Source organism: Aspergillus aculeatus (genome assembly GCF_001890905.1).
Source record: "Aspergillus aculeatus ATCC 16872 unplaced genomic scaffold ASPACscaffold_22, whole genome shotgun sequence".
NCBI classification, from domain to species: Eukaryota; Fungi; Ascomycota; class Eurotiomycetes; order Eurotiales; family Aspergillaceae; genus Aspergillus; species Aspergillus aculeatus.
In genome coordinates, this window is record NW_017962997.1 from 388,321 (window position 1) to 411,789 (window position 23,469).

At 49.3% G+C, this 23,469-nt stretch overlaps 11 protein-coding genes across 11 annotated transcripts; 6 read left to right on the forward strand and 5 right to left on the reverse strand.

Annotated features, from left to right (window-relative positions):
* Nucleotides 1-2,322: 2,322 nt before the first annotated feature.
* ASPACDRAFT_127625 (uncharacterized protein) lies at nt 2,323-3,060 on the forward strand. The gene has a single exon (XM_020197044.1). It carries the CDS (start codon nt 2,365-2,367, stop codon nt 2,728-2,730), a length of 366 nt encoding a protein of 121 aa, XP_020051472.1. The 5' UTR covers nt 2,323-2,364; the 3' UTR covers nt 2,731-3,060.
* A 357-nt stretch (nt 3,061-3,417) lies between these two features.
* Nucleotides 3,418-4,186, forward strand: ASPACDRAFT_1908455 (DUF3237 domain-containing protein). The gene is made up of 4 exons (XM_020198858.1): nt 3,418-3,577; nt 3,642-3,851; nt 3,949-4,016; nt 4,093-4,186. The coding sequence occupies exons 1-4, from the start codon at nt 3,499-3,501 to the stop codon at nt 4,132-4,134; spliced, it is 399 nt and encodes a 132-aa protein (XP_020051473.1). The 5' UTR covers nt 3,418-3,498; the 3' UTR covers nt 4,135-4,186.
* A 141-nt stretch (nt 4,187-4,327) lies between these two features.
* Nucleotides 4,328-6,051, reverse strand: ASPACDRAFT_55444 (cytochrome P450; the record flags this gene model as incomplete). Its single annotated transcript, XM_020202997.1, has 6 exons — nt 4,328-4,490; nt 4,616-5,246; nt 5,296-5,425; nt 5,470-5,610; nt 5,658-5,688; nt 5,738-6,051. The coding sequence occupies 6 exons, from the start codon at nt 6,049-6,051 to the stop codon at nt 4,328-4,330; spliced, it is 1,410 nt and encodes a 469-aa protein (XP_020051474.1).
* An 805-nt stretch (nt 6,052-6,856) lies between these two features.
* Nucleotides 6,857-7,832, forward strand: ASPACDRAFT_64732 (uncharacterized protein; the record flags this gene model as incomplete). Its single annotated transcript, XM_020204031.1, has 3 exons — nt 6,857-6,910; nt 6,948-7,185; nt 7,276-7,832. The coding sequence occupies 3 exons, from the start codon at nt 6,857-6,859 to the stop codon at nt 7,830-7,832; spliced, it is 849 nt and encodes a 282-aa protein (XP_020051475.1).
* A 599-nt stretch (nt 7,833-8,431) lies between these two features.
* ASPACDRAFT_127627 (FAD-dependent oxidoreductase) lies at nt 8,432-9,844 on the forward strand. Its single transcript, XM_020197045.1, has 3 exons — nt 8,432-8,514; nt 8,569-9,318; nt 9,363-9,844. Exons 1-3 carry the CDS (start codon nt 8,486-8,488, stop codon nt 9,706-9,708), a joined length of 1,125 nt encoding a protein of 374 aa, XP_020051476.1. The 5' UTR covers nt 8,432-8,485; the 3' UTR covers nt 9,709-9,844.
* A 268-nt stretch (nt 9,845-10,112) lies between these two features.
* Nucleotides 10,113-11,792, reverse strand: ASPACDRAFT_1883735 (putative extracellular lipase; the record flags this gene model as incomplete). The annotated part of the gene is made up of 1 exon (XM_020198344.1): nt 10,113-11,792. One exon carries the CDS (start codon nt 11,790-11,792, stop codon nt 10,113-10,115), a length of 1,680 nt encoding a protein of 559 aa, XP_020051477.1.
* Nucleotides 11,793-12,692: 900 nt separating this feature from the next.
* ASPACDRAFT_82246 (UbiX family flavin prenyltransferase) lies at nt 12,693-13,493 on the reverse strand. Its single transcript, XM_020206055.1, has one exon. It carries the CDS (start codon nt 13,431-13,433, stop codon nt 12,750-12,752), a length of 684 nt encoding a protein of 227 aa, XP_020051478.1. The 5' UTR covers nt 13,434-13,493; the 3' UTR covers nt 12,693-12,749.
* Nucleotides 13,494-13,731: 238 nt separating this feature from the next.
* Nucleotides 13,732-16,011, reverse strand: ASPACDRAFT_36881 (Zn(II)2Cys6 transcription factor; the record flags this gene model as incomplete). The annotated part of the gene is made up of 5 exons (XM_020200257.1): nt 13,732-13,891; nt 13,953-14,738; nt 14,786-14,987; nt 15,078-15,334; nt 15,383-16,011. The coding sequence occupies 5 exons, from the start codon at nt 16,009-16,011 to the stop codon at nt 13,732-13,734; spliced, it is 2,034 nt and encodes a 677-aa protein (XP_020051479.1).
* A 1,072-nt stretch (nt 16,012-17,083) lies between these two features.
* ASPACDRAFT_48242 (BTB/POZ domain-containing protein) lies at nt 17,084-17,942 on the forward strand (the record flags this gene model as incomplete). Its single annotated transcript, XM_020202092.1, has 4 exons — nt 17,084-17,104; nt 17,181-17,212; nt 17,426-17,561; nt 17,625-17,942. The coding sequence occupies 4 exons, from the start codon at nt 17,084-17,086 to the stop codon at nt 17,940-17,942; spliced, it is 507 nt and encodes a 168-aa protein (XP_020051480.1).
* Nucleotides 17,943-18,410: 468 nt separating this feature from the next.
* ASPACDRAFT_127629 (flavin-containing monooxygenase) lies at nt 18,411-20,913 on the reverse strand. Its single transcript, XM_020197046.1, has 4 exons — nt 19,941-20,913; nt 19,638-19,891; nt 19,452-19,588; nt 18,411-19,404 (listed from the first exon to the last, which is right to left on the reverse strand). The coding sequence occupies exons 1-4, from the start codon at nt 20,579-20,581 to the stop codon at nt 18,520-18,522; spliced, it is 1,917 nt and encodes a 638-aa protein (XP_020051481.1). The 5' UTR covers nt 20,582-20,913; the 3' UTR covers nt 18,411-18,519.
* Nucleotides 20,914-21,020: 107 nt separating this feature from the next.
* Nucleotides 21,021-22,629, forward strand: ASPACDRAFT_127631 (MBL fold metallo-hydrolase). The gene is made up of 3 exons (XM_020197047.1): nt 21,021-21,519; nt 21,575-21,829; nt 21,881-22,629. Exons 1-3 carry the CDS (start codon nt 21,192-21,194, stop codon nt 22,465-22,467), a joined length of 1,170 nt encoding a protein of 389 aa, XP_020051482.1. The 5' UTR covers nt 21,021-21,191; the 3' UTR covers nt 22,468-22,629.
* Nucleotides 22,630-23,469: the final 840 nt, after the last annotated feature.

The window sequence follows — 23,469 nt, forward strand, 5'->3', positions numbered from 1 at the left end:
TGGCTGGTTAATGCCTCCACCACGTGCACTAGGACATTGTCTAGCTATCCTTGCCTAGATGAATGCTGTCAGCGCAGCTGAGTAATCCGGCCACGTGATGCAACGCGTTGCCAAGTTGCTTCCCATGTTGATACGTTAGTTCCAATTACTAAGAAAATTAAGAACACATTCTATACACCTCACCTCTGAGACCTTCAAATTGCTGATAAATTATAAGCCCGGAGCCTCTTTGAGATTCTGGAATATATATTATTTATTTTTTATTTATTAAACTTGAAGTTTTTTATAATTGCTAAGTTCTTTTATTAATAAAATATATTATTGCTACTGCTAAAATACCCGAAATCTTTAAGCCTCTGTATATCCTTACCGGCTCGCAGAACTGGTATTTTTAAAATTTTTATATCGAAGTTTAATTCTATATTTATTCAGTCTGAAATATCTTTATTAATAAGACTGCTGACAAGAATAATAAAAACACAGCGGAGAAGATTAAAAAAAAGTAAAAAATTACAATCGGTTTAATTTTAAACTTGCTGTTCGATTTAATTTTTAAATCTCTGTTTTATTACACCGATATTAAAGCTCTTTAGCAGTTTCTTAAAAAAAATATAATAGTTCTAATAAAACTCAGTCTCTTCAAGGCCTTTAAACTGTAATAAAAACTCTTTTAAATAATTATCTGTCAACTATATAGCCAGTTGGTAGCCTCAGGCTCGCCAGTTCGCCACCTCAGGCTCTCCAGTTCGCTGCCTCAGGTTAGCCAGTTCGCGGAGTGGATTTCCGAGTTCCGGTGACCCCTCAGTGGGGAAAACGGTCTGGAACAATCTTCTTCTATTCATCCTATTGTTCCTGTTCAATAGGAATTTATTCATTTATTTACTTTCATGTGTTTTTCATATGATCGCGGAAAGCCTCGGAAAATCAATATGGCTATTCAGCTATAAATAAGAGGTCAATTCCTATTGTTCTTTTAGTTAGTTGAGCAAGCAGTTTCAGTTCAGTTTCAGTTTAAATTTATTCAATCAGTTTAATCAGTTACTTATTCAAGAGATTGATTTTATCTATCTTTTACTTTACTTTTACTTTCACTTTACCCCTTACTTAAATTTTGTATGGAATCCCATATAAAGTTTGAGTGAAAAGTAAGGTTTTATTAAAGTGGAAGTGAAGGTATTCAGAATTCTTCTTATTATCTTAATATTAAAGACTATATTACTAAAATTAAGAACAGTATTTACTTAATCAAATCTCGCCTTTTCTCCGAGAAGAAAGAACAGTTTTCGGAATAGTTTTTATATAATTTTTTACTCGCAAATCTTAATAATCCACACTGAAAGATTTTTATTACTATTTATTTTAATAAATCTAAAGAATTAAGCTTTAAAGACCTCGCCGTCCAGATGATTAAATACAAAAAATGGATGCAATATTAAGACTTTTTATTAAATATTATTAGAACTAAGAAGAGCAAGCAGTTGGCTAAGGCTTTATATAAAAAATATTATAAAGAACACTGTAAAAAATATAAAACTTAGATCTGTAACTACTATAAAAAGAACAGTTATAAAAAAAAGTCTGTTAACAGCTATATTCGGAATTAAAGTCGGAGAGATTCAAAAACTATACTAATTATATTAATATTATTATTATTTTTAAAGAAGAAACGCACGCTGTTTTTTAATATTATTTAATATTAGAATTATTATATAAAATTATATAAGAACTGGATTACCGCAAGACTGCCAGACCGCCCGGGGCCTATAGATAAGAACTACTAAAAATAAAAAGAACCGCTATAAATAAAAGATTACTACTAAGAAGAAAATAAAAAATACTATATATTTTAATTAGTCTTTGTTTTGTATAGCCGCTTTGGCTTTATATACAGCGCGGATTAAAAAGATATATCAGCGCAGCTGAGTAATCCGGTTATATAAGTTAATATAATATATTACTAAGTTGCTTTCCATGTTAATACGTTAGTTCCAACCACCAAAAGAATTAAGAACACATTCTATACACCTCACCCCTGAGACCTTCAAATTGCCGATAAATGCACTTGTTTGACTTCCGACGACTTGAGTGTAGCGTGATTAGAACCTCGATCATGCGGTCCTCCAGACAGCCAGCGACGAACAGGGATGGCGATGTTTCGATCCGGCCTATTGCCACCCTCGTGCAGCTGCGACTCCTGAGGTGACATATATAATACTATTTCGAGAACCAAACTCTGTCACTGGTAGTGATGATAAGTCTCAGTCAGCCATCTCCCTTCATCATCGTATGCGAAGAGTCAAATCACTAGCCATAACACCTATACCACTGCATTATAAGAGAGATTCGTGTGGAAGAGCATCTACCATGAAGATACGTAAGTACTTTACTCACCTGGCAGTCAACCCTCCCTTCAAACCCTCCCTTGAAACCCTCCATCCCACTGGACCCTCAACACCTGAACCCCCTTCCTTCTCCCCACCAACTACCATCCCACTAATATCCCTCGAACCTGAACAAGAAACCCTCCTCCCAGCCCTCGCCCTAGCAGCCACCACACAAGCCGCACCCCGCTCCCCCCCCAGACCACCCCCCAATCTCTGTGACAACGCGCTACATCCTCTTCGGCAAGATCCTGACGACAGACACCTGCGTCAGTCTGACCCCGGACGGCGTCAAGGCGTACTGCGGCTACCTGCGTGCCATCCACAACTGCCCCTGCTCCGACCTTAACCCCGAGGGCAATATCGTGGTGGACTGCTCCATGACGCTGAATGTGCTCGGGGCGTGCAAGGGGATCTTCGTCTCGGATCAGGACGCGTGCTCGAATGATGGGGGGGTGTTTCGGTCGACGCTTTAGGTCCCTCTTGGGTTTTTTTGCTTTTGGTAGATGGTGTAGAATTGGTGGTGTTAGTGGGTATCTCGTTGAATAGAGGGGAAGTGGAGAAGCTGTTGTGTTATTTGTTAGATCTTGCACAAATCCAGTTATACCGGTATAATGTATGCATAGCCAGTGCTTACCAAATCCTCAGTTGTATGCAGACGAAATGCGGGGTAAAGCACCACCGCAAGCTCGGTTAGAGTGCGGGGAACCCCCGTATCGAGTCCTGATCGTCTACCTCAAGTGGAGAAAATGATTTCATCCAACTTTCCATTCGGCTTGAGTAGACGGGACTTCCTGTACCTGGACCGGACTGTAAACTGCAGTAATAAGATACATCATTACAGCACCTCCTACAGCCCGAGGTAATTATTTGTAGTATCGAGAATCATAAATATCAGCGTCTATTCTGCAACCACACTGGCATTGAGCTCAATCACACACTTGAATTCCTTTGAGAAGTCCACTGAACAATCAAAATGCACCTCCCAGCCCTCACCACCTGGTTAACCACCGCCCTTTCCCTCTCCCTCGTCACCGCCAAAGCCACCCCACCCTCACCCCCGGCCCCCGCCCTCTCCTTCCTCTACACCGCCTACGTAGAATGCACCGAGACCCTCATGCTCTCCACGGGGCCCCACGGCACCCGCAAAGCCATTCCCATCGTGGGCGGCAATTTCACCGGCCCAAGATTATCAGGTACAACCCCACCCCGGGATCCTGTCACTTACACTAGATCAGTCATGTGTCTAACAACTTGAAGGCAAAATCCTCGATGTAGGCGCCGACTGGGGCCTCGTCGACCCCGCCACGGGCATCTTCTCCGCCGACACGCGGTACAACCTCCGCACCGACGACGGGGCGGACATCTTCATCCAGACGTCGGGGCCCAAGTCGCCGAGTGGGCAGTTGCATCTGCGGTTGGTGTTTGAGACGGGCAGTCGGAAGTATTATTGGTTGAATAATGTCGTGGGTATGTATCGTTCCTCTATTGGGAGGAGATGATCTGAGCGGGAATAAGGGCTCATCGTGCGTGGTGTGTGGTGAAATATTGCTAACAGGTAGACTAGCGATCGGGGTGCTTACGCATGCGGCGGATATTAATTCGACGTCCATCTTGAGGATTGATGCTTGGAATGTGAGTACATTTCTCTTCATCGGGTGGTGCGGAAGTTCGTTTAGATGCCAGTGCCCTGTGCTGATGTGAATTCTAGATGGCTTCCGATTGGAATTCGACGACGTTCTTGGATGCTTAAAGCTTGGTTGGATAGCTCATGGATTAGTACCTGAGTTAGAGTAGGAACATATCCGAAGAGGTATCAAAAGGTTAAGAGTAAACGCGTGAACAAGGTTGTTAAATCAAAACTAGAAGGGAAAGACAATGATATAGCCTGGAATGTTGTTTATAGCAAGCCGACATAATGACAATCCATAACATGTCGACTTAGTCTATTCTCTAGCCGTAAAAGTCAACCTGCATGTCTGCCCCTCAGGCCGCGAAGAGATTATCTGATCATCAATGTCCATAGATCCAGTCATATCAACGGCCACCGTAGTACGATACCTTGAATAGACCTCCCGCAGGAGGATTTTCATCTCCACTGTAGCAAGACTGCAAGATCTTAGCTTATGTTGACCCTCGAAAAGAAACGAAAAAGCAAAGAGTCAAATGACATGAAAGCAAAGGAAGCGGTGGAGAGGGATGAGGAGGAATAAAAACAAGCTCAGGCCACCTACTTTCTCCCGGTGCAGCCCCGCCCTCCAGTCCCGAACGCAAAGAACATCCGATTCCGCTCTGTCGCTCCGTTCTCGTCCATCCAGCGGTCCGGACTGAAACGATCCGGTTCAGGAAAAATACCCTCATCGAAACGATGAACAGTATACGGCTGACAACTGACGATTGTTCCCTCGGAGACAAAAGCCCCATCGATCGTCCTTCCGCCGCTGGGAACATACCGAGGGAATGACATCGGGATGGGCGGCGCGCAGCGGAGTCCTTCTTTGATGACCGCCTCAAGGTACACAAGCTTATCGAGAGGTGTCTCCGGTGCCTTGGCGCGTAGTTCCTCGTAGAGTCTGTCTTGGAATTTGCGGTTCTGAGGTTGGGACAACTCCCACATAAGAAAGCACAATCCATCCCCTGTCGTGTCAATCCCCGCCGCCATGTGGTCTTTGCATTCAGCCGCTACTTGATCGTGACTCAGTGGAGAGTCCTTTCGATTGAGGCGGCCGAGAAGACTGTGGTCGTCTGGATGCTCTTGCGCTGTGATGCTCTGAACGTACGCATTAGTCTTGGGCGCGCGACGCGGCTTGACCCAGCTGGGGAAGTATGGGCTGAGTGTGGGGAGGTAGTAGTGAAGCAGGTTCTCTGCGCAGTTTAGTACAGTACTTTGTCGGATTGGGGCTGAGAAACATACTCTGCAGGCTATGATGATAGGTCAACTCCTCCATGATCTCGAAGTCCTTCTCGTTGGTGAGTGAATCCAGACCTCCTGGGTTGAACATGAAGTGCGTCACGCAGTCAAGAGCGTAGCAATGGAGAAAGACCTGGAACTGTCAGCGCCAACCTTATCTTGACAAGAAATGCGTACATAAACATCTACACTCATTCCCACGGCGGTACACCTCGAAAGAAAAGCCTGTGCTCGGTCACGAATGGCTGATACGTGGCTCTCGCGCAGGATATTTGACATGGCATATCTGTCGGCCAGTTCCCGCTTGCGCTGGCTATGCTGCTAACTGTTAGCTTTCTTCCTCCTGGAAACACGTGGCAACGGACCGAGTATTTATCCAAAGTTGAAAACATAGTCCTAACAGGCATTAGCAAATACACCACCCACACCAGACGAAGCAGCATACTTGACCCCAAACTGGCGGAACATGTCGTAGAATTCAGTCTTATCGTAGCCGCTCCCGCCCGATGCGTAGATCTCGCGGATGGCATCAAGAGACGCAAATGACACCTCGTTCGGGGCTAAACGAACCACTCGTCCGTATTGCTTATGTAGTTGGTGAATGTACATGCGCCGATTGGCGCTGAACTCATGGTACTTGATCGGTAGACTCGTGAATTTGGTAAGCCATGGGCCGGGTATTCTGGCAATGGGAGAATATAGTCGTCTGACAAGGAAGGAACATAGTATTAGGGCCGCTGCCACCCACGTTGACAACATTCTGGTTATTGCTTATATGGGGTTGGGCCATTCTCTGGTAAAGTTGCCAATACTTATAAGTTTGGTGTATATGCAGTACTGATATCGGCAAAAAGCGAGCTATCCCCAAGGGGAAACCGTAGGAGATGCATTGATACGGGTTGCTATCGCGCGGGGTTCCGAGATTGTCTCGGGCTGATAAGATACGCAAGCAGCAAATGGGATTGAACCAATGATAGGAAAGAAGCACTCTACTTTGATCAAAGGTCCAGGGGCCTCTTAAAGGGTTCTGTCAAATCTTCTATTGAGCTTTGGGCGCACGACTCTGTTTCGTTCTCCTGTCCGTCATTCTTCGGCATCATTTCGTCAATGAACCATGGCAAATATGCCTTGATCTGCTGATAAATTACCCTGGAGTTGTAACTGTAGTATCTTGTGTAAGGAATGGCTGGAGGTATTTTCTTCTATGTTACAAGCAAGAATCGTTGTTTAAATACCTCTCCATCCAGCTAAGCTACAGGTTAGCGAAGGAGCTTCGGAATCTGGTAGTGATTCAGCACTCGTTGGAGTAATCACTTTAGTAAGATAACCAACTCGCAAAGACCTTTCTAACCTTGAATATAGTTATTCAAGCCATGATCATGAAGTTGACATTGAGGTAGCCAGAGAAGGTATTGAGCCCCGAACTGTGACATCACCCGGCCCCTGCAGGACTTACCACTTTCCTTTTTCATTCCATCCACGCTACTTGCCATCCTCAACGACAGCTCTCCCCTCTTTCTCTTTGACTACTCGGCGCAATACCTACGAAGAAACAGGTTTCAATATGTCGCAAAACTATCTACAACTCAATCAGTACGAGTTGACCAAGAAGGGCCGAGTACACAGACTTGACCCTGGAGTGTGACGGCACTGAGTTTCCCGTCCACCGTGTCATCGTTTACCCGCATGCCGCCGTCAAGGCGGCCTGTGAGAAGGGATTCATGGTGAGCGCTGTCAGCTTTTGGAAGAAGCAAGCTAACTCGGTATCTGGAGGAGACGTCGACTCGAGTGTACTCTCCATTGAAGAATTCGAACCATCTACTGTGGGACTGCTCAGGGAATACCTCTACACTGGGGACTACGTCACAGAGCACGAGAAGCGTGATGATCATGGTACAGCTCTCCAGTCTTTCCTTTCCTCTTCTCAGTCTGACTTTCAGCGACAATTCAAGATATCAATGTAGTATGAGCTAAATGAGACAGGAGCTGTTATCCTGGCAAATAATCCTGGCATATCCCAAGCACTGATACTTCATCTCCATGTTGCTGCAATCGCGGATTACTTCGATATACAGCCACTGCGGAACCTCGTCCACAGCAAAGTGAACAAAGCCCTCGACATGCCATGGTCGTCAGAAGGCTTCGGAGAGGTCGTCAATTTAGTTTTCGAGGGGAATGACGAATTCCTTCGTAATCAGATGGCCACAACTGTTTTCAATCATTTGGACGACTTTATCCGTTGGGATCACCCTGCACAGCTCTTCGCAAATGACCTATTCAGACGAGTGTTTGACCCGATGCAGAACAGCAGACGCGCCATGGAGCGAGAAATCAAGAATTTGTCGGACGATAAAGCAGCCCTCACCAGCCGGCTCGACATAGCGCGCATAGTCGTGACCGGGTACCAAGTGTCTGTTGTCTCTCGTGGCTTTAACTACCTGTTCCAAGGTACTTGTGTCAGATGTGGACAGACTAAGAATTACAACTACAAGTTAAATGACGTTATTGCACCGCAATGGGAGAGATGCAGGAAATTGTGATGCGAAGTTTATTAGCGTTCTTCAAGTGTGAGGATGTTGAGCACTTGAATAAACCGCCCTTGAAATCCAATTTACTTCATGCCGGTTGCGCCATGATTACCTTCTACAGCCTCGCTGGGATTTCCAAAGCCTTCGGCATAATTATCATATGCTTGTATCCGATTACAATGAGCAACGAGCGATGATTCTGCCTGACCAGTCTCAAAACTAATCGCCTCATCTGCTTGTCTTCGGAGATGAGAGCAACTTCAATCTATGCATAGTTAGACTAGCAAGTCTATAGCATCTCGACAGTTTACCACAATTTACTTACAATGCCATGATCATGAGTAGTCTTACGCTATAACTATGTCTCCTGCGCTATCCATGCACTGTGGGTTAGCCCTAATCAGGAGCGATGAGTGATTCTGAATCCAATGCAGTCACATTCGACAACAATCAGTTCAATCTACATATTTGGAAAGATTCGAGGATAAATGCTGGCTTGCCGCATGGGAAATCGTAGGGAGCAGTAATGAGGTAAATGATACAATGAGTCATGCAGGTCACGGGGCCACCGAATTGAGACACCGACAACACATCAAACGGAAGTAGTTCTTGTTATACTTACTAAAACAGTCCACCCTCCTCTCTTGCATCTTCACTTCACCATCATGAATCGAACCTCAGTCATCATTGTCGGGTAAGCCTAATTGCACCTCTTTTCATTAAGTTGAGCGCGCTAAGACCCACGCAGGGCAGGAGTCATCGGCCTCAGCAGCGCCATCCGCCTCGCTCAGCGCGGCTACCGCGTCACCATCATCTCCAAAGAATTCCCCGGCGACTTCCACATCGACTATGCCTCCCCATGGGCCGGTGCACATTTCCGACCTGTCCCCAGCATCAAATCCGAGGACCGTCTCGAGGAGACACTGATGCGAGAAACCTACCGAGAGCTTGAACGATTGTCGGCAATCCATCCCGAGGCTAGCATACAATTCGTCCCTGGCGTGGAATACTTCGACGTGGCGGACCCGGCCTACTTCGACCCGAAGCTCACCCAGGAAAACGGCTACGCCTCGTGGCCCGGCTTTCGCGTTCTCGAACCCTGGGAATACCCACAGGGGCATGGATCGATCAAGCTTGGAGTGGCGTATACTGCTTGGGTGTTGAATTCGCCTGTGTATTTACGATGGTTGGAACGCCAAGCTGAGAAACTCGGTGTCCAATTTATACATCGGGATCTGGCAGCGCTCGAAGAGGCGGTCTTCGTGTATCGGGAACAGGAATACCGTAGGGATAAGAGTATCCTTGCGGTGGTCAACGCCAGTGGGCGTGGCTTCAATGATCCGCAGTCGTACCCCTCTCGAGGGCAGTTTATTGCGGTTGCTAATCGCTGTAACAAGACTGTGAGCCATCATTGGTCGGATGGATCGACGACCGTCATTATTCCTAGGCCCCTTGGTGGGGTCACGATTATAGGTGGGACGAAGGAGCCTAATAATTGGTACGTGCATCGCTTGCGTCTTTCGCCTAGTGCTGATGGTTTAGGTCGCATTCCATCTCTGATAACGCAACGACTTCTATTCTTTTGAGAGCTGCAGCACTTTGTCCGGAGCTCCTCATGGGTCAAGAGGATCGCACCAGCCCAACGCTGGGATTCGATGTTCGCGAGGTGTATATTGCTCGACGTCCGATGCGACATGGTGGACTGCGATTGGAGAAAGATCATCTTGTCTTTCAGGATACAGTTGAGAGCGGTATGAAGAACGAACAGAAGTCTGTCCCGGTGGTTCATTGCTATGGAGCTGGTCCAAGCGGGTACAAGTTGAGCTGGGGTATTGCGGATCGGGTAGATGACTTGGTTAGCTTGTGCATCGAGGAAAGTCAAGCTTGATATCCCGACAAGATATCTTTTTCAATATCAGCACGCCTGTTTCTCGAGTTAACATGCATAATGGGAAACCAGTGTGGGCCCGTTGACATAAATTACAGTAGGATCAAGGAAATAGGCAATTTGACCCTTACGGTTGGTGAAATGTTGATGAAACCCATGGAGGCAAATAGGAAATCCTGCCTGGAGATTTGCTCAAGATCACGTGGCCGGATTACCCAAAAAGGCAAACGCCTGATTCTTTCTTTTCAACTGGATTTTCGCAGCCCCTCTTAGGCTTTTACGTTGTGCGTGAGACCACGCAGTATTTCTCTAAGTTGAAATTCTCAGTCAAAGGCTCCCATTATACCTCATTATCAACTATATATCCAAAGTTATATATGTACCACACATATCAACCAACATGGCTAGATATGAAAAGCATCCACATGATCCAAAATGAAATCATACGTGCCGTTGCGGAACGTATCCCCCATCAGTCCCACCGCATTGGCCTCGAAGTTCAACAGCTGCCGATTCTCCTTCCACTGGGGCCATTCCGGATAAACGCCGCGATGGGCGTTGGGGTCGAGGTCATGCACGAAACTGAAGTAGTATGTGTGGCTGGACTTGGCCGCGTAGTTGGGCCAGATCCCGTAGAACACCTGTATCAAATCACTGCCGTGGAAAGTACCGAGGATTGGGGTGCCGTAGTCGTAGCTCGACAGGTAGGACCAGGTCGGTAGGTTGGGTGCTATCTCGGCGGCGTAGGCCAGGAAGGCCCGACGGGTAATGGTGAAGGTCAGGTCGCCGAGGATGGCGGCGAGGCGCTTGAATTGCGGGTAGAGGTTGTTGCCGGTGCCGGTGCGGAACGGGGATCCGTAGGTCGTGGTGTCTGGGTAGAGGTCGACGAGTTCCTGGAGTTCCTCCTGGCTGGCGTCATAGAAAAAATAGTCGGCGAGATACTTGACTAGCTCATCCGTTGTGGTGATATTGCCCTGAAAGAGGGCGAACAGTGTTCCCTCGTCCTCTTGGTCGCCCACAATGAAAGGCACCTGCGCGAATTTGCCGGCCTTCCCAAGGACGTCCGGAGATGCGGTGAGCACCTTTCCGTCCGGTCGTGGGAGATACGACAGGGCGATGGAGCTGTAGCTCAGCAACCCAGGCACAGAGTTCACGGAATTCAGGAATTCGTCGTACGACAGGTCTCGAAGACAGGCGAGTGTGTCGTTGGAAGAAGAACATTTAGCAGTCGAGACGACGGTGTCGTAGATTGCTTGTCCCTTGACCCCATCAACTGGATCAGCCGGTACAACACTTCCTGAGTCCATGATACCGCCTCGGAAAAGCGGTTTACCCTTGTAGGTGTTGTCGCCGTCATAGAGCACCATCTGATCGAAGACCGAGATCGCGCCCGCCGATTCACCCCAGATGGTCACCTTGTCTGGGTCTCCTCCAAAGGCCGCAATGTTATCAGCCACCCACTCCAGAGCCAAACGTTGGTCCAGCAAACCAAGATTAGAGGACCCATCCGCCTTGATCTCCTTGCCGGGCAAAAAGCCGAAACCACCCACGCGGTAGTTCATTGCAACGAAGATGACAGGCAGGTTCAAGTCAATTGAAGACGAAACCAACGACGTTCCATCATACATGGACTTCGACCCAAGCTCGAATCCACCTCCGAAGATCCAAACGAGCACGGGCAATTTCGAGTCGGCGGTAGTTCCAGCCGGGCGACGAATGTCGATGTTAAGGCAGTCCTCGCCGGCATTGGTGGCGACTTGTACAAGAGGGTTGTCAGCGAGGATACCCAGAACTGAAGCAGGGAAATCGCTCGTCGAGAAGTAGAACTGCGGGCATGACTTGGAGCTCCCGGTCGCCTGAATTGTTCCAAGCGACGTCTGGATCGGCTGTGGGGGCTTCAAGCGCAGTGAGCCGGTGGGCGCCTGCGCAAAAGGAATGTTGTTGAAGACTTCCACATTGCCAGCTTTTCCAATGACAGTCGCAGCTGGACTGGCAATGGTCACAGTAGGCGCTGCGGCGCGCGGAGCGGGCACCGCGTGAGCCACCCACGAAAGAGCAAGCCAGAGGAGATAGGGGGCCTTCATGATTGCCTGAGAGTCGAACCTCAACGTTCAACAATATTACTCGGTAGGCCAGCTAGCTCGTGGGTTATATAGGCCTCCATTTTGTCTTCATGAACCCATTTTTGGTATGCAGCCCCTCATCCTCACCTTCCGACATGTCCTCTTGAATGCCAGGATGCGACAGTCATTTGTTTGTCCATGTGTCTCCTCGGTTGAAACTCTTGTCTTCCCCTCTCCGCCATCGTATTCGAGAAATCAGTCGCATTGGCATGATACGATCGGCCGGTCAGGAGACTGCGCCTGGCACAACCCAAGCCGACATGAAGTGGGGACGTCGACAAGTGGAGGACCCTGAAGAAGCGGCTGTTTGAAGATTCACACATGAACCGAGGTTTGCGACAGCCTAATTGCTTTGAAAACCAGACGGAGTCGCTGCTTTTAGGGCTGAACTGCCGAATGCCAGGATGAACAAGAGGGACCATGCACTCCTTCCCCGCTGTTTGTATGCACAATGCCGGTGATCATTTCCAGGCGGGGCAAGGAGCTCCTCCGAAGGATTTTGTCAATGCGCTTTCCTGGATTCTTGCCAAACTTGCTGGTCGACAAGTCATTCGTCCTCTCAACTCAGCATTGTCTGCTTGGACGTCGGGTTTGCATTGCCTTTTAGCCAATTGATTGCTGTTCCTGATCCAGACCCAACATTTCAGTGGGGAAGTTGTGAAGAATTCAGGGTTGGTTGTTTGGGTCTCCCAGCGGACCATCCGAAAAGGGTAGAAACACATGAAAATCCAGGTTCGTGGTAGCGAAAATCATCCGCGGTTCGTTGATTCTCAAAGGCCGTCCGGCCCCAAAAATAGGTCTATCATTCAACCAAAGTCTAACCGTAAAAGCAGATCACGCCCCTGAAATCAAACCCATTTGCACTCAAAAAGAGGTATATACGCCCATAAAAAGAGAATGCGACCAAAGACAACTCCATCACTTTTCCCATCCGTTCCATCGCTCGAAATCTCCAGTGTCCAGATCGAACAGATCCAGCATTCGTCCGACACTCTGGTCGATTAACTCATCAACACCTGCCGCTTTAATGTAGAACGCCGGTACGGGTGGGAAAATAACCGCTCCGGCGCGTGTAACCTCGAGCATGTTTCGCAGATGAATCTCGCTTAGCGGCGTCTCGCGCGCCACCAAAACCAATCGCCGTCGCTCCTTGAGCATCACATCCGCCGTGCGAGAAATGAGATCATCACAGAATCCTGAGTGGATGGCCGCCAAAGTCTTCATGCTGCAAGGTACCACGATCATCCCGTCCGCCCGGAACGACCCGCTCGATATCGGTGCCGCCATATCATTGATATTGTGTACGTGGTCAGCCAGAGCCCTGACATTTGATGGATGGTAATCGGTTTCGTATTTAATCGTAGCTTCCGCCCATTTACTCAAGACCAAGTGGGTTTCCACGTTCAATCGACGTAGAGCAATCAACACTTTGATTCCAAGCAAAGCTCCGGTAGCGCCCGTCATTGCAACCACAATGCGACGTCGACGGGTTGTGGGCGCGGGGTGCGCTGGACGACTTTGTTCGGAGGTCATGTCGTGAGAGGGAGAGGCGGAGCGACCGGAATTAGGTGTAGCAGTACCGGGAAGGATTGAGCTGAACATGTAGGCGAATTCAGGTAGTTTGTATCTGAAAATGTATGCGTGTGATGAGTCACTGTGAGTGCTTGAAGAACTATCACCGATGAGGCATTCCTGGATAGTTATATACGTCTCTCGTGGCGATCCGTCTGATAACTCGCAGAGGAGTTTGTTGCTTCTTCTCACATATTTCTTTGCCTTCACTCGGGCTATGGCACAGAGGAAGACATACCGCCCCGAGGCTCCGAGATCTCCGAAGTGCCGAGAGGCTCCGAAAAGTGAAACGGTCTAACTACGTCATACATTCCAGTCGGGAGCCGGCTCAAGAGAAATCAATTTCTTGGGAGAGATCAAACATGGGCACTTCTGCTGTCAGCAAGATGAATGCACAACAAGCGACTGACTTACCATTCATGATTGAATCGAGATAGGACATGGGCGAGAAGTCCTGCCCCAAGACATCAGGAAAGCCGTTGGGGATCCTGCACCATTGTTAGCATTCCGTCAACCCCACAAGTGGGTATGGTTCAGTGGATCACATACCCAAATGCGGGCATGAAGGTCTCGGCCTGCTCCGGATTATTCGGTGGCCCGACGTCGCCCTCTTCCTTCTCCCGCTCCAGTGCCGTCCGCACCGCGTTTCGCAAGGTAATCAGAGCCCGAATGTGTCTCTCCGACAGCCATTGCCCGTTCTCCGAGCCCGGTCTCTCCACCGAGCCCACGGAACCGGCGGCAGAAAAGACCTCAATCACCTTCTGCTGCAAGTCACGACACTCAGCATCGTTGCGCGTCTCCTCCCAAATGCAGAGCAGTAGAGTCGAGCTAATCACCGTATGCACCATGGACCACGTCCGCAGGGGCACCACGCTGAGAGCCTGAAACTCGAGGAAAGTGTTCGACGCGTCGATCAGACTGCACTTGGCGCGCATCCGCAGCATGTCCTGGGCCGAATCCCGGATTCCAGATCGCTTTAGTGCAGGCCGGGTCACGACTGAGACTGCGAAAGCAATGTGCATCTTCAATGCCAAGTGCTCCAGATTGTGTTGCAGCGTTTTGCATTCTTGCAGGATCTTTAGGTGAGGTTGCGCCCGTTGGCAAACACTATCCACCGTGGCCAATATGTCCAGTAACCGAGAAGGCTGCTGCATCTCCATCTCACTAGCCGTCAGTATATCCAAAGCGATCCGACAAAGAAAATGCATCATATCCATGTAGTTCAATTCCCTTCCCAAGAAAGCGGAATCGTCGAGGGACCAGCCGGTCACAGTGACAATTGGAGGCCGATCGTAGCAAAGACATAAGAGGCTGTCCTGCCACACAACTGTGAACCTGTAGTAGGTTAGCTCTCAATCTGTGAGCATTCCGATGTGCCTCACCATAATCTTCTCGCTTTGGACTTGACATGATCGGGCAAATGGGCGACGCTCTTTTCGGTATGAAGTCCAATGGTCTGAGCTAGACGCACTGTGCTGCCAAGTAACGCCCAAGCTGAATCTGATTGACCAGTATTCTGCAGTGTGTTTCCGAGTATGAGCAGAGACTGGATAATGTCGAACGTTGGTCGGAAGAGAAAGTTCGCTAGACGTAAAGCTTGGAAGGAGCGCCTTGCTTCAAGAAGTTAGCATACATCATAACAGATAATTGAAGATGTGCGTAAGATGTGCATACCAAAGTCGAGACACAGCTCCGAGCGCTGTATATGCTCCAGGTCGGAGTAGTGTGCTCCAGCGGCCAGGGTAGCGAGGAGCAGGCTGATATGAGCAACCGACTTCTCGCTAGCCCAGCGGTCGGAAATGCGAGAGGGATCTTGCAGCTCTCCACTGGCCAATGCATTCAGATATGAGCAGAGATCCAGCTCGAACCGCTCAATATCTACAAGGATAGGATTAAATGGATACGCCGATAGGCGATAGAAGTGAAAGAACCTGTACACGGTCAGAGAGAGTGACAACTTGAGACTTTTGAATGCTTACTTCAGAACCTCGGCGCGCTGGGGGAGGATGCGAAGCAGTTCTCTCCATCGATCACCGGGGGTTCTGAACTCCATGAACGGATAACTATGATAGGTATTTTGGAGACCGAGAACCGAGCCGACCTCACGAGCCATTGAGCCGTTGGCGTCATGTGTACGATTACGCAGGATCGAGACCACTGAATTATCACCAGAGTACACAAATTCACTTTCAGGGCCATCAGGCGGATAGTTCCGAGATGGGTCGAGCTGTTGCAGATGTGAGAAGGGGGGCAGAACTGTCTGGCTTGGAGCAGGTGGCTGTGCCAGTGGCTGTAACGGGTACCCCAGATTCGATGCATCCTGTGATGCGGGGAGTGGGTTGGGGTCCCGAGAGGCAGTAGCTGAGGCAGTAGCTGAGGCAGTAGCTGAAGTTCGTCGACTTGCCCTCCGAGCGCTGCCATGTTTCGGTGGACTCGGATCATATACACAAATCTCGGGATGGCCGCGTCGGCGACAGGTTCGGCATGGCTGGGAGTTGTCACATTTAACCTTGCGTTGGCGACACGGGTAGCATGCTCGGGCCTCGCGCTGAGTGCGCCTCAACTGCAGGACGCGGTCAATCTCTTGGCGATCTATAGGCGCTGACATTGTTTCTTGCGAGATGCTGACAGGTAAAATGACATCTCTTGGCATAAAATACTGGATGGATGACTGTGTATGATCCTTTCGCTGAAAGAGTGAGAGTGGTTGGTTGAGACGCGGCCATCCTCCGCCGACCAGCCACGGGACGCCCGGAAGCTCGGATCCGGCTGAGTCAGCTATTTTCTCAGCAACTACACTTAAGTAGGACTAAGAAAAGTTTAGATACAGCACAGAAGTCTTGATGCAGTGAGGCATAGACACTGAATGGGTTTTACAGAAAAAGTATGGCTTTGATAGTGGCTGATTTTCTGTAAGGCTAACAGCAGTTCAAGGCACGCTAATTGTCGATCTCACCAGACTGCCTCAGCATGGATATACAGGCCGAGCCGCGGGAGCTGCGCTACGTGGGTGGCCGGCAGGCATAGCAACGAAAGAAGGGCACAGAGACTTTACACCCAGACTTGAAAGATTCAGGCTAATGTAGATCCAGTACTTCGATCACTATGCTGTTTTGCGTCTTTTCTTGCCTGTTCAAGAATGAATACATACTACAGATTGTCAAACAAAACTTTTAAGGGGTAAATTGTGAGGCAGCAAGTGCTCTTTTCTCGGTTCTCGGCAGCCGGTCTCGGAGCCTCGGGCTGTGCAACAGCGGGGGCAATCCATTCCACTCATCACTACTCATATTATGCGGTAGAGGCATAAATGAACAATACTTATGCATCTTCTTTGATAACATGACAGCTAGTGCTGGCACTTATCGAAGTAGTTTATGCAATCTTGCAGCTATTCATGGGTTTTGCGAAATCAGAACTTAGCTACACTTAGAGTCTTCTTATGATCGATGCCTTAGGTATACAGGCTTTATTCTCTAGGCGAGGCTGCAAGAATACTACAATATACCTACGTACCAAAATTATAGGTATTTGGTTCAGTAGTTCTAGACAACATAATTTCTCTACCACGAGTCTACCCACACTAAATAATTGTATACTAAGCTTGCCCCTGGCCTTCCCAGCAACATACAGGAGTATTTCCTCTTACATATAGGGCTTTAAAAAGCACTGTAGACAGCAAAATGTTTGCTTCGAGTGATCTGGTGAGCGTGCAGGGCATATATTGACTAAGATACTACCATCATTACTCGCGGACTATTCACTTACTAACCTTGATAGCACACCTTGAATATAGAGAGCCCACGATCACAGTAAGAGCACATGAATATCGTAGCAGACGATGTGAATCCTAAGTTCGTCACAACCTACCCTCATCTCGCCGAGTTAGCTATCAGTCGGTCACAACTCAAACTCAGCGCAACATCAACTCCCACACGACAACACCACCACAAACCAGCCACGACGAGCGAAACTCCTCTCCTTCCAGATGTGTCATACTTACATAAAACATCACTACCAACCAGATACTTCCTGAACCCCCTGTTCAGTGATATCATTCTCATATGCGACGGGCAGTACTTCCCCGCGCATCGTCCGATCATCTGTCTCCAGTCGCGGTACTTTGCTCGGACCATCGATCAATCATTATCCTATCCTGAGGTAAATCCACTGCTTCCAACCTTACTCAATACAAACTTCTAACGGTAGCCGCGAGGACCACAGATGAACAGGACGAGACCCATCCTCCTCCGACACACCCCGCCCTACCTGTTGATCAGAGTCCTCGAGTTCCTGTATAAGGGCGACTATACCGTCAGTAGTGCCACGATCTTAAGCGCAATCGATAGCGGCCTGCTTCACGAGAACACCGCCGTGACACGTACCCCCAACGCCAATATCGCCAACGCAGTTGACCGCGACAGGCTGGCAATCCGCTACGCCGCGTGCTTTCACGCGAGAGTGTACGCGCAAGCGGAATACCTTGTGATCGAGAGTCTCCATGCCCTCGCGGCGGACCGCTTCTCGACCGCGCTGTGGTAGCTGCGTCAGGACGAGGACGGGTTCGCGGCGGCGATGGCGGAGATCTACGACCGCCGCGCCTGGAACTATGTGCGTCTGCACCAGCGCGTCGTGCCTGAGATCCTGCATAGTCAGACCATCTACCGCGCGGGCCCTGGGTTTCGAGGCAGGGCCTTGACGCCGCAGTTGCTGGAGCAAGTGCCGTGTCTGGGGCGCGATTTGGCGTTTGTTGCGATGGATGAGGTGGATCGGCTGCGGCGTCGGTTGGCTTCAGCGGAGCAGGCGCTGAGTTCAGTGGTTAATCGTGCGGAAGCTCATGCGCGGGGGACAGGAGGCTGGATCTTTGGATATGTGACTAAGCAATTGGGTGTAATTGCGACTGCTTTGCACGATTGCATAACGCGTGGCTTGTAGGATTACAATGGTTGATCCCCCTTCCAGGGTTCCACATCTTGTTTGCATTCCTCATGTATCTAGCAATGAATAGGTGTAGATAGAGGAATAGCGGATTGTAAAATGGTTGTATGTTTCTGTTAGGGTGTGAATTTCTAGAGCATAGCACGCTACTTACAGCAGTGCACACACACATGTACGCACATCAACCTTCATTGGCCAAGGCTCCCTCGCTCAAGTGTTTGAACGTATTCACCTCCTCTTTCTCAATCTCCATGCTCTTCTTCTTCCATTGATCATTACCCGAATACCAATCCAGATACCAAGTCAAATCGTGCTCGCCAGAGGGAAACTCCACGTCCACAAACCCGGAACCAAGATACCCGAACCGATTGCCGCTCCAATATGCAACATCATAGTCACTCAATGTGGGCGTCCGCAACAGCTCAAAGAATGCCAGACGCGAACCGGGCCACACTATCACCGGCCCATCTTTCCTGCCTTGCTTGAACCAGCTCGAGCACGGATCCGCCCAGCAGGTCCGAGGGAGGTAAGTCCGAGCATGCTCGACAAAGTCTTCCACCGCGGTGGGCTTGGGACTCAGGCGACGGATATGTTGCTTGCGCATACGTTGAATTGCCTGGATGAAATAGTGTGTTATATGCGAGAGGATCGGGAGGATGGAGCCGTGGCCAACTGGAGCGAAAGGGCCGGAATAGGTGAAGTAATTCGGAAATCCGTCGACAGCGACGGCAAGGTAGCTTGTTAACGTGTCAGACCACTTATCTGCTAGACTAACCCCGTCTAGACCGATAAGCGGAAAGCGAGGCTGGTAGGAGGTGTTGAAGCCAGTCGCACAGATGATCACATCTACCTCATGCTCGGTATCTGTAGCGGAGTCGATGAGGCCGCGCGGAGTAATCTCTTTGATTGCTGAGGTGAACACGGTTGTCTTTTCAGAAGCTATAGCTTCGAGAAAGCCATTGCCCGGTGTAGGTCGCCGGCAGGCAACGTTGAAATCGGTGGGGATGATGGCATCGCGGACATGAGGTTTGGATTGAAGCTTAGTGTTCATTTCGCTGTATGCGTACTATAGAGGGTGAGTATCCGGACAAGCGTTTGCAAGAGAGTACTTACTGCATTAGCAGCGTCGGACTCTGCCGTATCGCGCAAAGCGAGCTTGATGCGCTGATTCAACTCGTTCTCTACAGCTTTCTTGTACCGATGATACTTCTCCGGGTCGAGCCTGAAATCTTCCTTTTGCTCAGAAGAGTCTATTACCTGTTAGAACCAAGAGTCTCACAGATTGGACAGACAGCTTACAGTCAAAATTGCGGCCGCCCTTCCCAGCAAAGCTTTGTCCAAAAGCCGCTGTGATCCACACAGGGCTTCTTACCCAGGTGTATAGCTGAGATACGTCATCTTGGATGCTAGCCACGACCTGCACACCTGAGCTACCCGACCCGATGACGGCCACCTTCTGATCCTTCAGGCTCAATCCCTCGGGGTATGCAGCTGTATGGAAAAGCTTGCCTTGGAATGAGTGTAGTCCGGAGATATCTGGCCACTTCCACGCACTAAAGACGTCAGTTCTCTCGCACAGGGTTTGCATAGCCAGGAGCATACTTGAGGAAACCACATCCATTGATGAACATATCACACTCTTCCTCCCACTCCTCCGCATGTCCATCATGGTCAGTCCGCCGCAATTTGATCAGCCACTTGCTTCGACTTTCATTCCACACAGCCGATGTCACCGCCGTTTTCAAGCGAATATACCGCATCATCCCCTCTTCCTCCACAATCTGTTTCATGTACCCCCATATCTCCTTGGCACCGGAATAGTAACTCGTCCACCCTGGGTTACTCTTCCAAGGAAACGTATACGCCACACTGGGAATGTCACACGCACACCCGGGATATCGATTCTCGTACCATGTGCCCCCCACATCGGCATTCTTATCGTAACAAATAACCTCAACGCCCAGGGTCTCAAGGGCGGCGGGTGCATGGTGCAAGAAGTCTATTCCCGCCGCCCCTGCTCCTAGGATAATGATTTTGAAGGATTTGTGGTCTGGTGGCGGTTCGTTGATCAAATGGTTGGAAACGACATAGCCACGGTCGGATGGGATGTCCCATTCTGGATGGTGAACGGGGCGGGTGGAGGATGAGGGGTGCGGTCCCGCACTGTTGCTCCCTAGGCGAGGAACTGAGTCCGGTATGCCGTAACTCTGGAAGACGGGGTTGGGTGGGTCGATGAAGCCCATCTTGGTTCTCGGCTGACTATTCTGAAGTATAGAACTTATACACGCTGGCTGAGATCTGCTTGTATGCGTGGCCTGGAGGTCTCAGGTCAACAGGAATGCCATCGAGATAAGAGAGGGGTTTATCATTATGCGCCCGGGACCCGTGGACATTGTTGACATGCTTCAGGCTAATAATATTGCAGGCTTATCTGAGTACGTAATAAGAACCGTGACACAGCACCTGCATGCCGTTAATTGACCCCGGTCATATCGAGAGGTGCAGCGAGTAGGAGCTTTTTCTCCCCATGGGGGCACTTAACAATAGAGCGTATGCTGACGAGAGATTGGTAACTTTGAGGGGAAATGAGGGGAAGGCCCAGGACTCGGTCGGCCCGTTGCGGTAACGATAACGGTACGCCGCAGGCGGTGGGTGCAGTAAAAAGACTATCACCAGCCAATACAGCTAGCGATAGCTAACGAATGAGGTGCTTGGGGGCTTGGATTTCGCCGTATCTGTTAGCCAGCTGTGACTTGAACTCAGTATATGATAAACTTCCCCTTCCTCTTAATCGAGCATCCTCGTCGAGACCACAACCTATCCCCATTTACTTTGAAACAGAGACACGCAACAATGGCAAAAACGCTGGATATCCCACAGTCCAATCACACAGTGCGAGTGAAGATGGTGGACACAACCACTATGATGAGCATTCGCACAGAAACTCTCATCCAGCCCGTACAATCAGGCCATGAATTTCTCAATATGACAGACGTCGCATTCCTTATCGAGAGCGAAGCGCTGAACAAGAAAGTCATGTTTGATCTTGGCACACGGAAAGATTACTGGAATCTTCCCACGGTTGCGAAAAGCGGAATTACCAGGATCATACCCGCGCTCAAGGTAGAGAAGGATGTCGGCGAGATTCTGACTGAAAGTGGAATTACATTGGAAGGAATCAGTAAGTTTGAGGCTTTGCTCCAATGCATCAAAGATGAGACCTAATACGGCAACAGCATCCATCATTTGGTCGCATTACCATTGGGATCACGTCGGGGACGTATCCAAGTTTCCGGCATCAACAGCATTGATTGTGGGCCCTGGATTCTTGAAAGATCCAAGTCTACTCCCGGGCTACCCTGAGAACCTCAACTCACCGGTCCCAGCAGATGCATTTCAGGGTCGTGAGGTAATAGAGCCTGACTTTCCACTGAATGTCGCCGGCTACCGCGCCCACGACTTCTTCGAGGACGGGTCTTTCTATCTTCTCGGTGCGTCAATTGATCTCTTCGTCCGAAACCGGAGTCTCATCTTTTGATTAGATACCCCCGGTCACTGTGTCGGTCATGTTTGTGGCCTCGCTCGCACAACCAAAGACACTTTTATTCTCCTCGGAGGCGATATCTGCCACTTTGCCGGAGCGATAAGACCCACCGCAGACGTCCCATTTCCCGCACACTTCTCTGCCGAGACCCTGGACAACGACCCCTTCTTCCCTGTCCCTTGTCCATGTAGTATTTTCGCTGATCGTCACCCAATCACAAAAACCAACCAAGATAAAACCCCCTTCCATGATGTATCTGCCTTGGACGCCAGCGTGTTCGATGACCCTGCGGTCGCACAGCAATCTGTGGAACAGTTACGCCGCATTGACGCTTCACCAAATGTGTTGATTTGCATCGCGCATGATCCGGAGCTTTTACGCCATCTCCCTACTCTAAACCGGTCGCCTGAGCTAGACTTGAACGCTTGGAAGGAGCAAGGGTGGAAGGAGAGGGTACGGTGGGGATGGGTAAATGAACTGCCTCGTGCGGCTCGGCCGGGGAGGCAAGCACTTGTTGAAGGATTTTGGCGGGAGGGCAAGATCTGGGAGGGTGCATTTGAGGAGCTATGCGCTGAGAAGCCTTGATGGACGTCTGTACTTAGCGTCCGGGGAAGCCATCGGTCACCATGACACTAGCCCACAGTTCACAGGTGATATTAGAAGAGCCATGACTAGCGGCTTGATATACCTGAGATGTAGGTTAGCAATGAACGTGGCAAGTATGAACCACACCGTATTGAACCAACCTTTTTTCCAAATATGGGATAGCATAAAAGTCTGAAGCGAACAAGTGAAAAAGAACGGCTATCAACTCATGAAGAAGGATTTTCCAGGTTCTGTGAGATAACCATGACCTGGATAGAGGTGGTCGTGTCGTGTCCATAGTCAACATTCATTCTTATCGATAAGCAGCAGCAGCTACGCTCCTTGACCGACCACAACCAACCACGGCCACAACTCGGAGGGTGGAAACTGGTTATGATCCTACCGCCTCCAAACGCAGAATAATTGAACAGCCGGCGAAAACTCGGTAAGAATACTGTTCATCCGCTGACCGCCCAAATCCGGCAGAAAGGAGTCGAACAGCGGGCGAAACTCGGGGATTGAGACTGTTCTTAATTGACCGCTTGGGCCGGCAGAATCCTGCTCGACAGCCGGGAAAAACTCTGACGGGAAACTGTTTATTTGATGATCGCCTCCGTCAGAATCTTGTTCAACAGTGGGCGGAACTCGGAGCTCAGGTCTGTTCAAGAACTTACCGCCTTCCTCCGACGGCACAATGATCCAGCTTCCAGCCCTGCTATCAATCTCTCTTTACAGATAAGGGAGCGCTTGCACTTAGCACTTTAATCTAACACTTATAAAGCAGCGAATATATCGGCGTGTGCGTGTAACGCCTCGCTTCAGCGAGGTCACATGATTTCAAACAGGACTACCAATATGTAAACACCACGAACTCGTGTAGATTTCTTCCTTCCTTACCAATTCCAAGAATCTCGAGGCATCAAACTTTCCTCTTTAAGCCAGTAAATCCATCAAGATTTCATCATTTCCTCTACAGAATACCCTTAGACTGTATATAAGTAC

What these genes read in the sequence shown, in the direction of transcription:
- ASPACDRAFT_127625 (XM_020197044.1), top strand. Translation starts at nt 2,365, where the DNA reads ATGAAGATACGTAAGTACTTTACTCACCTGGCAGTCAACCCTCCCTTC.
- ASPACDRAFT_127629 (XM_020197046.1), bottom strand. Translation starts at nt 20,581, where the DNA reads ATGGGCTTCATCGACCCACCCAACCCCGTCTTCCAGAGTTACGGCATA. An exon ending in AATGGATGTGGTTTCCTCAA is followed by an intron (nt 19,892 to 19,940) that starts GTATGCTCCTGG and finishes TGACGTCTTTAG; the next exon opens with TGCGTGGAAGTGGCCAGATA. An exon ending in AGTCCGACGCTGCTAATGCA is followed by an intron (nt 19,405 to 19,451) that starts GTAAGTACTCTC and finishes CACCCTCTATAG; the next exon opens with TACGCATACAGCGAAATGAA.
- ASPACDRAFT_1908455 (XM_020198858.1), top strand. Translation starts at nt 3,499, where the DNA reads ATGCTCTCCACGGGGCCCCACGGCACCCGCAAAGCCATTCCCATCGTG. An exon ending in TTGGTTGAATAATGTCGTGG is followed by an intron (nt 3,852 to 3,948) that starts GTATGTATCGTT and finishes CAGGTAGACTAG; the next exon opens with CGATCGGGGTGCTTACGCAT. An exon ending in TGAGGATTGATGCTTGGAAT is followed by an intron (nt 4,017 to 4,092) that starts GTGAGTACATTT and finishes TGTGAATTCTAG; the next exon opens with ATGGCTTCCGATTGGAATTC.
- ASPACDRAFT_127631 (XM_020197047.1), top strand. Translation starts at nt 21,192, where the DNA reads ATGGCAAAAACGCTGGATATCCCACAGTCCAATCACACAGTGCGAGTG. An exon ending in AATTACATTGGAAGGAATCA is followed by an intron (nt 21,520 to 21,574) that starts GTAAGTTTGAGG and finishes ATACGGCAACAG; the next exon opens with CATCCATCATTTGGTCGCAT. An exon ending in CGGGTCTTTCTATCTTCTCG is followed by an intron (nt 21,830 to 21,880) that starts GTGCGTCAATTG and finishes TCTTTTGATTAG; the next exon opens with ATACCCCCGGTCACTGTGTC.
- ASPACDRAFT_82246 (XM_020206055.1), bottom strand. Translation starts at nt 13,433, where the DNA reads ATGTTCAGCTCAATCCTTCCCGGTACTGCTACACCTAATTCCGGTCGC.
- ASPACDRAFT_127627 (XM_020197045.1), top strand. Translation starts at nt 8,486, where the DNA reads ATGAATCGAACCTCAGTCATCATTGTCGG. An exon ending in ACCTCAGTCATCATTGTCGG is followed by an intron (nt 8,515 to 8,568) that starts GTAAGCCTAATT and finishes AGACCCACGCAG; the next exon opens with GGCAGGAGTCATCGGCCTCA. An exon ending in ACGAAGGAGCCTAATAATTG is followed by an intron (nt 9,319 to 9,362) that starts GTACGTGCATCG and finishes CTGATGGTTTAG; the next exon opens with GTCGCATTCCATCTCTGATA.